General features: G+C 40.7%; 2 protein-coding genes across 2 annotated transcripts; both read right to left on the bottom strand.

Annotated features, from left to right (window-relative positions):
- Positions 1–7,131: 7,131 nt before the first annotated feature.
- Positions 7,132–10,510, bottom strand: ptp4a1 (protein tyrosine phosphatase 4A1). The gene is made up of 5 exons (XM_080881214.1): positions 10,308–10,510; positions 9,550–9,642; positions 9,063–9,193; positions 8,665–8,739; positions 7,132–7,580 (listed from the first exon to the last, which is right to left on the bottom strand). Exons 1-5 carry the CDS (start codon positions 10,410–10,412, stop codon positions 7,463–7,465), a joined length of 522 nt encoding a protein of 173 aa, XP_080737340.1. The 5' UTR covers positions 10,413–10,510; the 3' UTR covers positions 7,132–7,462.
- Positions 10,511–10,663: 153 nt separating this feature from the next.
- On the bottom strand, positions 10,664–12,841 carry LOC308396117 (uncharacterized protein; the record flags this gene model as incomplete). Its single annotated transcript, XM_080881215.1, has 2 exons — positions 10,664–11,005; positions 12,803–12,841. 2 exons carry the CDS (start codon positions 12,839–12,841, stop codon positions 10,910–10,912), a joined length of 135 nt encoding a protein of 44 aa, XP_080737341.1. The 3' UTR covers positions 10,664–10,909.
- Between the last annotated feature and the right edge of the window lie 564 nt (positions 12,842–13,405).

Raw genomic sequence — 13,405 nt, forward strand, 5'->3', positions numbered from 1 at the left:
GTCACTTTTTACGGAATCAAACTCAAAGTAATGTCAGTACTTCCAAACTTTAAATGCAGCATGGATGGACTCTCTCCCGCACTCCATATTATCCATTGATCTACACACGTCTGTTGCCACGGATGTCACACACTCGTACGGCACTGTCATGAGACACTCTCACAAACAAAATCACGGTTTAGTAACATGCTTATGGGAAAGCAACTGCAATCTAATTACTGTTTTGCAATAGTAATCCCCTACTTTACTCGTTACTTGAAAAAAGTAATCAGATTACACGTTACTGCCCATCTCTGTATACTTGAAATTCACTGTGTCCTCCCCCTTTTTGAATACTCTTTCTCAAAGTTATTCCAAAACGTACACCAGAGGTTGTAGCGGACCGTTACAGGCTCATTTTCAAATCTTTGACAAAAATATCTAATCAGCCACTTAAATGGCAGCAACTCATTGCATTTAGGAATGTAGACAACCTGCTGACGTTCAAATGACGCATGAAGAAAACGGGTGATTCGAGTGACTTTCATGTGTAATGGTTGTTGGTGCCAGACAGGCTGGCCTAATTAATTCAGAAACTGCTGATCTACTGGGATTTTCCCACACAAGCATTCAGACAATTGTCTAAAAAGGAAAATATCCAGTAATCAGCAGTTCCATGAATAGAAATGCCTTGTTGGTGTCAGAGGTCAGGGGAGATTGGGCCCGATAGCATTGAACTAATAGTAAGAAACTAACTCGAATGTTACAGCTAAGTTTTTGTAAATATTGAAGCAGATGGGCTCCAGCAACAGAAGATCACGTTGAGTGCCACGCTTGTCAGCCAAGAACAGGAAACTGAGGCTTAAATTCATGTAGACTCCCCCAAACTGAATAATAAAAGATCAGAATCATGTTGCCTGGTCTGATGAGTGCTGAATTTTACTGTGACATTCAGATGGGTCACAGAATTTAACATATACAATATGAAGACATGGATTCATCCAACCATGCATTAATATTTCAGGCTGTAATGATCTATACTATCAGTCAAAAGTTTGGACACACCTTCTCATTTTGTGTTTTTTCTTTATTTTTACTACTTTCTACACTGTAGATACAAACTGAAGACATTGAATATATGGCGCATAAATCCAGATATAAATGTAATATATATCTGGATTTATGTAGCAAAGGCAAAATGATAAATAACTCTAAATATGTCCTATATTTTAGATTCCTGAAAGTAGCCACCCTTCGCTTTGTTGATAGCGCTGCAAACCCTTGTCAGGGTTCATTTGTTGAGTTTCTTGCCTTCTTAGTGGGGTTGGGACCCCACTCTTAAAATTCATATTATGGCAAGAACAAATCAGCTAATTAAAGAGAAACAACAGTCCATCATTACTATAAGAACTGAATGTTAGTCAGTAGGTAAAACTGCTAAAACTTTGAATGTGCAGTTGCAAAAACCATCAAGCGCTCTGTCAAAGCTGGCTCACAAGCTACTGAGGATAAATTCATCCAAGTCACCAGCCTCAGAAATTGCAAGTTAACATCCCCTCAGATCAGAGCCCAGATAAATGCCACACAGAGTTCCAGTAGCAGACACATCTCTACATCAACTGTACAGAGCAGACTGTGTGAATTAGGCCTTTATGGTCAAACAGCTGCTAAGAAACCACCACGGAGGAAAAACAACAAGCAGAAGAGATTTGTTTGGGACGAAAAACACAAGGAGTGGACATTAGACCAGTGGAAATTTGTGCTTTGGTCTGATGAGTCCAATTTGAGATCTTTGGTCGACCTGCCATGTCTTTGTGCGATGCAGAAAAGGTGAATGGATGGTCTCTACATGCATGGTTCTCACTGTGAAGCATGGCTGAGGAGGTGTGATGGTGACACTGTTGGGGATTTATTCAAACTGAAGGCACAATGAACCAGGGGCCTGTTCTTCGTACCTCGCTAAGTAAGTTAGCTGGATTAGATTGTTGACGATTTCGCGTGATCCTGGATCGTTCGGTTCCCCGAAGCCCATCCGGGACTTGCTGTCATAGCAACAGAGCCGTAAGCGTAAACCTGCTGGGGAGCAGGTTTACTTTATGTAAACAGGATTAGATCGCGGCCACGCAGGTATGCCCGCGTCATTCATACGAAAGCAACAGCGATATTCCACCACTGTTTCACCATAAATAAATAACATAAATGTAACTAAAGACAATGCAGCACCTGATCCATTTATTGATTTCACACAGGTCATTTCCTAAAAAAGGGAAATGTACTATTAACATTCTATTACATGTATGTGATTATTACAGATTTAATTCATATTTCAGAGTAGCAATTGTAAATTACTTCGTGTAATCAAGATGAGAGACCACGGCTATAAAAGCGAAGGTGGATTTGGGAAGTCTGTCGCAGCCATGTCCTGTCCGTATACGCGAGCCACCCATTGCGGAAGGTGCAAGATTGATAAGGAGAGTCCTCAGAATTCAGCGTATATTGCGGGACAGACAGGATCCTTTAGCTCAGCGCGACAGTGTGCTCATAGAGAGATATCGATTTTCCCGTGAGGGTATTATTTACTTAACCAACTTGTTGACGAGGGGGTGCAGGACCACCACCTGTCTTTTGTTGCTCTGCCCTTTTCTTGGTTGCTGTTATAAACAAACAGATTATTCCAGGGTCTCTTTCCAAGAGACTAAAAGCAATATAAGTGATAAATATTACCATTCTGTAGAATATTCTTATATTTCACTTTTACCTGTTCCCATGTTCTAGTGGGTCCTGTCGTGGCTCTAATGTGACAGAGGATAAAATATAACATATTATAATATAATGTAATATAATATTGGATAATATAGTGTAATATAATAAATCTACCCTACCGCCTACTGGTGTTGGTCAGAGGGGCCGATGGCGCGATATGGCAGCCTGGCTTCTGTCAGTCTGCCCCAGGGCAGCTGTGGCTACAACTGTAGCTGCCTCCACCAGTGTGTGAATGTGAGAGTGACTGAATAGTGGCATTGTACAGCGCTTTGGGTGCCTTGAAAAGCGCTATATCAATCCACTCCATTATTATTGTTATTATTAAATTACTTACGAGTTTAATTTGTCAGCAACTTCCTGCCAGCCCTCGCTCCTTGCTTTTGCAGCCTTTGCAGTGTTCCCTTGCGTTCTGATTAAACTCTGAAACTCCTGAAATCCCTCACTCAAGAGTTCTTGCTCTGCTGCCGAAAAATACCGAGCCGAGCGCGCTCCGTCGACATTTTCGCCGACCAATCAGAGGGTTGCCGATCAATGTTTCTACTATCGATGCGTAGCCCCTTTTACGACACCCAGTGATGTCACATTACTGCGTCCAGCTGTACTAATCGTCAACAGCAGGTGTGTTCGGGGAACCGGATTAGCGCGCTCACGGTTAGCGCGATGGTTTGGTCTTGGATGTTTCATTTGATCTTGGATGTAGTAAGCGACGTACGAAGCACAGGGCCCAGCATGGCTACCACAACATCCTGCAGCGACATCCCATCCAATCCTGTTTGTGTTTAGTTTGACCATCATTTATTTTTCATCAGGACAATGACCCCAAACACACCGCCAGGCTGTGTAAGGGAGGGAGAAGGAGAGTGATGGTGTGCTGCGTCAGATGGCCTGGGGCCCGTTCTTCGTACGTCGCTTACTACATCCAAGATCAAATGACACATCCAAGATCAAATCATCGCGCTAACCGTGAGCTCGCTAATCCGGTTCCCCGAACACACCTGCTGTTGACGATTAGTACAGCTGGACGCAGTAATGTGACATCACTGGGTGTCGTAAAAGGGGCCACGCATCGATAGTAGAAACATTGATCGGCAACCCTCTGATTGGTCGGCGAAAATGTCGACGGAGCGCGCTCGGCTCGGTATTTTTCGGCAGCAGAGCAAGAACTCTTGAGTGAGGGATTTCAGGAGTTTCAGAGTTTAATCAGAACGCAAGGGAACACTGCAAAGGCTGCAAAAGCAAGGAGCGAGGGCTGGCAGGAAGTTGCTGACAAATTAAACTCGTAAGTAATTTAATAATAACAATAATAATGGAGTGGATTGATATAGCGCTTTTCAAGGCACCCAAAGCGCTTTACAATGCCACTATTCAGTCACTCTCACATTCACACACTGGTGGAGGCAGCTACAGTTGTAGCCACAGCTGCCCTGGGGCAGACTGACAGAAGCCAGGCTGCCATATCGCGCCATCGGCCCCTCTGGCCAACACCAGTAGGCGGTAGGGTAGATTTATTATATTACACTATATTATCCAATATTATATTACATTATATTATAATATGTTATATTTTATCCTCTTTCACATTAGAGCCACAACAGGACCCACTAGAACATGGGAACAGGTAAAAGTGAAATATAAGAATATCCTACAGAATGGTAATATTTATCACTTATATTGCTTTTAGTCTCTTGGAAAGAGACCCTGGAATAATCTGTTTGTTTATAACAGCAACCAAGAAAAGGGCAGAGGAAAAAAAGACAGGTGGTGGTCCTGCACCCCCTCGTCAACAAGTTGGTTAAGTGAATAATACCCTCACGGGAAAATCGATATCTCTCTATGAGCACACTGTCGCGCTGAGCTAAAGGATCCTGTCTATCCCGCAATATACGCTGAATTCTGAGGACTCTCCTTATCAATCTTGCACCTTCCGCAATGGGTGGCTCGCGTATACGGACAGGACATGGCTGCGACAGGCTTCCCAAATCCACCTTCGCTTTTATAGCCGTGGTCTCTCATCTTGATTACACGAAGTAATTTACAATTGCTACTCTGAAATATGAATTAAATCTGTAATAATCACATACATGTAATAGAATGTTAATAGTACATTTCCCTTTTTTAGGAAATGACCTGTGTGAAATCAATAAATGGATCAGGTGCTGCATTGTCTTTAGTTACATTGATGTTATTTATTTATGGTGAAACAGTGGTGGAATATCGCTGTTGCTTTCGTATGATGACGCGGACATACCTGCGTGGCCGCGATCTAATCCTGTTTACATAAAGTAAACCTGCTCCCGAGCAGGTTTACGCTTACGGCTCTGTTGCTATGACAGCAAGTCCCGGATGAGCTTCGGGGAACCGACTGATCCAGGATCACGCGAAATCGTCAACAATCTAATCCGGCTAACCTACTTAGCGAGGTACGAAGAACGGGCCCCTGGTCTCCACAGTCACCTGACCTAAACCCAATCCAGATGATTTTGGAAGAAATGGACGCAGAGTGAAGGCAAAAGGGCCAACAAATGCTCAGCATCTCTGGGAACTCCTTCAAGACTGTTGGAAAACCATTTCAGGTGATGACCTCATGAAGCTCATCGAGAGAATGCCAAGAGTGTGCAAAGCAGTAATCAAAGCAAAAGGTGGCTATTTTGAAGACTCTATAATATAAAGATGTTCATCACACCAATATGAATCAAAGTTTCCACTGAATGTTTTCAGCATCTTGTTTGACCTGTGTCAGAATTAGGGCAGGTAAGGTCTAACCTGGTAATAGTAAGGTATAATTAACAAAGTGGCCAGTGTAAATAGTTTCCACGGATCTTTGGCAGATATTTCTACAACTTGACTGGAATCCACCTGTGGTAAATTCAGTTGATTGGATATGAGGTCTGATTTGACAAATACGGTCCCATTGTTGGCAGTGCATGTCAGAGCCTAAACCAAGACATAAAGTCCAAAGCATTGTCTGTAAATCTGAGAGACAGGATTGCATTGTGGTTCAGATATTGGGAAGGATACCGAAAAATTCCTGAAGCACTGAAGGTCCAAATGAGCACGATGGCCTCCATCGACAGTAAATGGAAGAAGTTTGAACCAACAGGACTCATCTTGGAGCCAGTCACCCAGTGTTACGGCCCTAGCAGGGCGTTGAATTAATCATGGGACTGAATGTTTTATTTCAAAGACTATAGAAACTGAAACAAATGTAACTGTCAACTCATATTGGGCCACAAATTAGCTAAATTTTAAGTCTTTGCAATGATTAAAATGTAAACTGGTTTACTGGACTATTGGTGATGTAAATGCTAAAAATACAGGTATTTTACGATGAAAGGTTTGAGAAAAAGCCGCTATTCAACCAAACAGCTAAATCTACCAGTGTGTGAATGCGAGTGAATGAATAGTGGAATTGTAAAGCGCTTTGGGTGCCTTGAAAAGCGCTATATAAATCCAATCCATTATTATTATCATTTTTCAAGAAAGTCTTTTAGCGCTACATCTGCGACATTTTTTTTTTATTAAGAAGTATTTATCAGTCCTATTTTGCTCAAACCCCTCCTGCATTTTTCTTCTCTTGAGAAAATGGGGAGAAAAGACCAACATCTTTTTTCAGTGTATCATTTAATGTACTCTCACAAGTTGGTGAACAGGTAAAACTTTTTTGCTCACTGTACTAAATCACACATCCATTGATAGTATAAATAGCCAACCTAATAATAATAGTACACATTTTCAAATACATAAAATCATCAAGTATCCAAGTCTTAAGTTATGGACATCAAATAAAAAGGCATACAAAATATTGCAGATGTTGGAAGTCCAGTTTGAAGCGCACACACACACACACACACAAACAAAACTAAACAAAAATAAACCAAAAAAAAAAAAAAAAGGAAAAATGAAAAAGATCACATTTTTATTTTAACATGGCAGTTAATAAGTAAACAGAAGGTCTGATAAAGACTAAAAAGTTCCTAGACTTTCAATTGACAAATATTGCAACAGTTAAGCATTTATAATAAAAAATAGTTACTGAAAGGGCATAAGTGTGTGTAAGACTTCCTGCACAAGACAAAGGCAACAGTTTAGGTTTTTTTTTGTTCCAAGTAGAAAAATGAAACACCTTTTCCAAATGCCAACAGGAGCCGACTCCTGCTCGATTGCCTTTGTTCCACTTCCGATTGTAAGGCATTTATGGATGATCCATCTGATTTGAAGAAAGGCATACCTCTTTCTAGTCAGTCTTGAAACTGAATCCTAAAATTGAACAGGGTACACATAATTGTTCACATCAAGAAAACATTTCTTTAACCTATTTTCTTTTCTTCTTTTTTTTTTTAACACATTTTCAGGCAATGTGAATGCACGGGCCAATCAAAATCTTTGGGATGCATTTTCAGAAAACAGTTAATCCAACATCTTACAATGATACACGACTCTTCCTATTTTTTTTTCTGGGCACATGAAGAAAAAACTCTGTTCACACAACTCTTGTTTTTCATTTTTTTTGACATTTAATTTTGAAACTAGAAAGGGAGGGGGAATTTCATTTACCAAGCATGGTTTTCCAAATTAAAATACAACACAATGAAGAAAAAGAAAAAAAAAGAAGAAAAAAAAAAAAGGAAGCCTGCCAGGTTATAAGCTAGCAAGGTTTAATGAAACTCTTCTGTGTTGGAGGGTAGGTTGGGGAGGGGTTGGTGTGGCTCAATGTTTGGCTCTATTGGATGCAGCAGTTATTGCGATGGCCGTTAGAATCTTTGAAACGCAGGCGCATCTTTGGACGATATTTCTCCAGGTAGATCAGCTGCTTGCTGTTGAATGCTCCTCTGCGCTTCCTGAAAGCAAGTGTAGAAATTAATTAGCTCATGACTGCCGATTTTTTTGTAAATCCATAATATATATTGCTACCATGGATATTGTAATATATTAAACATGCCCAAAGTTTAAATAATTCATGTCAGTGTGCATATAAGCAGTCTAACCCCTGTGAGTCAAACGCTCAGCTTTTGTGAACCCTACTTACAGGCTTTTCTATGATGGCTTTGTCTGATGTTAGAGAGGAAAGCTCAGCCACAGATCTGTGACTGTAAGAAAAGAAGCTCCACCCACTAACTGTTCTAACCTTCTGGGTGTGAGGGGCAACCAATCAGATGATTGGTTAAAGGGAAACGGAAAGGAATTAAAATGCTGTATTAAGGACCAGTACTCTGAATAACAAGGTACTGTGATAGAGTGCAAGAATATAAATGCTGGGTTGGAAAAGAGCAAAGTGGTTGCCCTGTACTATTACATTTACAGAAATAGTCAACTAACTCTGTTCTATATGAAGATTCATGGCAATATGTATGATTTTTACATTCAGCATGATAACGATTCTTTGGCTTGTTGAGGATTTTAAAAGAAACTTTAAAAAATTCAAGTCCTATTATTAACTGTTAATTTAAAAAGAAAAAAATGGATTTTATCCGTATTAATAATATTTAATCAATAATATAACACCACTTTCTATGACAGCCTCAAATTGCTGAGCTTTCCCTCATTTTATTGATTAGTCTTTGGAAAAAAAAGCTGACTGCCAAGTGCTCTATAAATATTTCAAGGGATGACACATACTTTAAAGCACACCTACTGAATCATCCTTTATCTCACTCTCTGACATCTCTGCTATTTATAGATATGACTCAGGCCTCCCTGCTTTACGTATCAAAGTATCAGGTTACTGCAAGACAAAAATCAAGGATTTTCTCAAAGTTAATGCCAAAGTCTGTCCACCAGAGAGCCTTACAAATGTAATTAACTATCAGATATTTTAATGGTTTTATAATAAAAAACCTCAACTCATCCAAAAAAAAAAAAAAAAAAAAAAAAAAAAAAAAAGTAGCTTCTTTAATCATTTCCTGCCAAATTATTTTTACTTACTGTCGAATGAACTGGACAGCATCTTCATACTTCATCCCACATTCAATCAAAGCGAGTGCCACCAGAACAGGAGCTCTGTGAAAAAGAAAGGGAACAGACAGTACCAGGAATGTTAGTTAAAACTAACATGCAAAATAGTGTTTTGCTCCAATTACAAAAACAAAACAAACAAACATGGGGGAAAACGTTATTTAATGGATTCAAACAGTTTTGTTAGAGAAAATCCCCTAAAATAAAAGCTTATGTACAATATAAAAACAATATGAAAACAGGGATCATCAAATAACTGTTTTAGCACCGACTGCTTCTGTATCAGAATACAAACAGAAGCAAGAGCCACATTTCACTATCATACGTAAAATATAACAACTTGAATCTTTGTGTCAGTGACTGCTTACCTCCCCAGCCCTGCTACACAGTGCACAGCAATGCAGCAGCCGGGCTCCTCCCTGAACTTCAGCTTCAGCAGGTTCAGCCAATCATCCACGATCTGATTGGAGGGAGGAGCTCCATCGTCGAATGGCCAATCCTGCAGAAAGAAGAGAGAAGAAAAAAGGAAATGATGTCAGTGGCCTCCGTTCCTTGGAAACCAAAACAAAAGAAGTGAGAAGGCTGAGCTGCGGGGAAAGAAAAATGTTGTTGCAGCAGCAAGGACACCCGTGGAGCTTGTCTTCCTGCACAATCTGAACCTTCGCTTGGAGGGAACCCCCCCCCCCCCAAACCTAAATCTGTTACACAATAAAAACCAGAATAAAAAAAAAAAAAAACAATAGCCTGGTATACTGGGGGGGAAAACCCAGAGCAATGAAAAAAAAAAAAAAAAAACTACATTTGTTTTGGTTTGAAACATTAGGAGTCATGATGAAGTCAGACGTGTGAACTCACCAGAACCTGGATTCCCTCTTTCACCACCAGGGTGGCATCATAGGTGGCCTCACAAACTCTCACAACCGTGGTGACTCCATATTTTTTCAACTCCTGTAATCACATGTCACAGGATTTATGAGCGAAAGAGGCAAACAAGACTGTTAAAGCTACCTCAGGATACTAAGGTTGGACGACACGTTAAAATTCCAACAAAAAGAAGTGAAAATGAATTTGCTGATGTATGCAAACACTAGCTCATGTCAGTTAGTGATATTCTTCATATCATCAGTTTTTAGATCATTCGCTTGACTAAAGAGTTGATAAGTTAAGCTAGATAGCTTCGCCCATGACTATTTTAGTGACATCCCACTGCCTTTGGTTGACATAAGCGGCTAATCTGTTCTTGTGTGTATTTCCCTTTTAAAGGAAAGAGGTACTGTCTGGTAGCTCTTTTGTAATGTGCAATTTCTTGAAGTCTGTGAAAAAAAGCCAACTGTTAAAGGAATCAATTGATTTTAGTCACCAATTTTGTCCGATTGCCCAACCCTCTAAAGCACACTGACAGTAATACACCTACATACGTCAATTCCTGTAATCTAAAACGATTCTGTAGTCATTGCGTTCATTGGCTGAAACATTTCCAGGAAAGATTTTAAACTGCGGTCGTTTCCAAAATATTTCTCAACATGTAATCACCGGTTACATGCTTCTCCAATGTGGGCTTAGAGTAATATACACTCTGTAATATGTAAACACTTGACCACAATTTGGCTCACCTCTATGAACTTGTTCAGGGTGGCGTTGGTGGGATTGTGGGTAATGAGGAACCGCATGTTTTTGTAGGTAATCTCCACAGGGGCTGGTCTGTTCATTCGAGCCATCGTGACAATGCGGGAAAAAAATGTATAACAAAACTAAAATGTCTTCCACAGAGTAAACACTAATGTAAACAGTTAAACTCGGAGGGAATGTCAAACAAATGTCCAACAAGTTTTGAGGAACTCCGAAAGAAAAAAATCCTCCAGTCTTCTTCGAGGTTGGCAAGGCTAAGTGTCAAAATAAAATAAAAATAATCCCGCCAAAAAGAACAGTAACAGGCAAATTTGGGAAGTTGGCAGCTGGGAAGGGCGGACAATTGGAGAAGTAACTCAAACCCTCTCCTTTGGAATAAAACAAAAGAAAAGGAAGGGAAAAAAAACCAAGGTTGGTTCCACCTTGATTCTGGCCAGGCGGAAGCCGACGAGGGCAGTGTGCAGCAGGTGGAGTTACCCCATCCAGGCCGAGTTATCGCTGGTTCTGGGAGGAGTCCCGGTCCTGCCAACTTTCCGGGGTCCCTCCTGTGGCTCAAGTGCGTCGGATCGATGGCGAGTTTGGCTGTTCACTCATCTGCATAGGCAGCGTGCTGAGCCTGGCAGTAGTCCCCACTGCCCTTCAGAAACTCCATAAATGTGTGACCCAGAACACCACAGAACTGCTGCAGGACACAGAAGGGGGCAGGAGGGAAGAAAAGCTTAATTTTTTATTTTTTTAAACACCTTTAAAGAACACAAAAAGCACAGGCAACTGTTCTCAGTGTAGTTCAATTCATTTGCCAAAAAGACAAACTTTTACTGAGAAACTGTTTTTATTCACATTCTATATGGAAACTGTGCCTCTTTTCTTTTTTCCTAAGCACAATAATCATGAAATGGAAAATCTGATATTGTGACAACTCTAATCCCAAACACATATCCATAAGCCCCTAGTCAAACATACCACTCCATCAGAGTAAAAGACAAAGGGATTAGATCATAGAGGAAGCACAGGGCCAAAGTATAGACAAAGCAGCCGTGAAACAAGTGAGGGATTTTCAGTAAAGTCATGAGCCATTCATTTTTAAAAGAATAAAACAAATTTCCTCATTTGAATTTTAGAATTACCTTCAGACAACAGCACAGAGTCTGGCTAGAAACACAGATTTAGGGTGTGATGACAGTAATCGAATCCCACAGTATAATTTTCTTTATATTAGCTACCCTGAAACAGGCAGTTAAACCGCAGCCTTTCTGAGCTACTCTTTTTTTTTTTTTTTTTTTTTAAATTATGCCAAGTTTCACACTCAAGTATGTCAACAGCCACATTAACATTGTTTGGAGACTAAATACACTAGAGTGTCTGGGGTTTGATTCCCATGCAGAGAAAGTGGTGTTTCAGATAACGCAATGATTAACACAGCAGAGCAGACTGTACCTCCCAGTACATAAAATCACAGCGCAGTGCTGCCGCTGTACAGCAGAAATAAATATATAACGTGTCATTTCTGACATCCAGGTCGTATCTGTGTGCGCAGGCTGAGCTCACCGTGGGGCCTTCAGCGGGGCTTTAACATACACGCTGTTATGATCGTCAGAAATGTGACTCACAAATGCTTTCTCTGCCATTTCCTCCCTAATGCTTCTGCCCTTTACTCCTCACAGAAGCTCGATACCCGAGCGCTGGCTTACTGGAAAGGTTTTCTTCATCTTATTGTCGAAATAGTAAAATCTAAGCCGGTCAAGCATGCTTTGTTAATCTGCTATTTTCCGGCCGAAAAGCAGCATTTACTTAGAAATATTACCAAGCACTTAAAAGCCACTGCCTGACTGAAAGGACAGTGATTTGTAAATATAAGAGAGACGTGAAGCAAAGCAGAAGTGGCTTAAATAGCAGACATGTCTCTGCATTGCATTACAAGGCTGTAAAGTGTCCTTTGTGTGAGGATAGACCGGGCGCCATCATATAACATTAGAGGCCTATAGGCGCCGTCGGGAGCTGTGACAGACTGCACAGTGCTCTGAGGTGACAAAAAGACGCCCGACCCAGACACCGTGCACGTAGCCAGTCTCGCAAACCACTAACAACACGTCATTTACGTGTTTCGTTTATTTCAAATAAATATGCGTCGATTTTAGACGGCAAAAACTCCGAGTGAAGAGCCGGGACCAGCCCGAGCTGCGCATCCGTCAGCCGCTTCCTAATCGTGACGATCATCATGCAGCTCTAAGATTGCACTCAAATAACATGGCCAAATCCATGTTCTGTGAATTTTCGTTACAGTTAAATGAGAAAGGCAACGTTAGGCAATAGCACTGTGGAAATATTGAACTGGGTTTTTATCGAGCAGGCCGTGATTTCATCGAAGCAACGTGAAGGCCAGCTGGTAACAGTTCACCGTAACGTACTGATTTACCAGAGGAGCCTAGGAGACGAAACCGAGAAACAAAATGGCAGCCACGAAAAACAGGTTACTTACTGGGATATGCTTACTCATTGAAGATTGTAGCTTAATCATACAGCCGGTCCCTAGAAAAAGGTAAAACTATGAAACGGTTTTCCACCATAAAGTCCTGTGCTGTTTCTCCGAGCGGAGCCGAAGTCTCCTGATCTGCCGGGAAAGAGTTAGAGAGAGAGAGCGCGCGAGAGCCCGAGATACTAACGTCATTTCCTGTCAGGACTTTCACTATAAAACACTGTTCAGTATTAAATATACACCTTTAGTTGTAAGTTATGTACCTTTAGTTTTTACTAAAGGTTTCTGGTAGCTGAATTAAATGTATAATTTTGTAGAACTATACACTATGTGAGCATACAACAAAAATATTCAAAATCTTAAATAATGAAATGTTTAAAACGTCCCAATGTGTAAATGTCTTGATGAATGCTCACGCATCATGTCCCATTCACTTGTTTACAGAGCTTTATTTCGAAGCTAAACCGAACTTCCTTAACCCTTTGTCTTTCTTTCCTTTTGCCTTTAGCTTGACTGGTCTCGTGAAACCCCACCCTGAAAATGTGTAGTGTTATGTCCAGACATCTCTCTGTCTTCAGGCTGCAAAGGTCAGTTGGTGACTGTGGC

This window comes from Rhamphochromis sp. 'chilingali' (assembly GCF_963969265.1).
Source record: "Rhamphochromis sp. 'chilingali' genome assembly, chromosome: 4".
Taxonomy (NCBI): domain Eukaryota; kingdom Metazoa; phylum Chordata; class Actinopteri; order Cichliformes; family Cichlidae; genus Rhamphochromis; species Rhamphochromis sp. 'chilingali'.

Coding starts and splice junctions, on each gene's coding strand:
- ptp4a1 (XM_080881214.1), bottom strand. CDS start 10,412: ATGGCTCGAATGAACAGACCAGCCCCTGTGGAGATTACCTACAAAAAC. Junction 9,194..9,549: donor AAGAGGGAATCCAGGTTCTG/GTGAGTTCACAC, acceptor TTCTTTCTGCAG/GATTGGCCATTCGACGATGG. Junction 7,581..8,664: donor GCTGTCCAGTTCATTCGACA/GTAAGTAAAAAT, acceptor ACTTGCTTTCAG/GAAGCGCAGAGGAGCATTCA.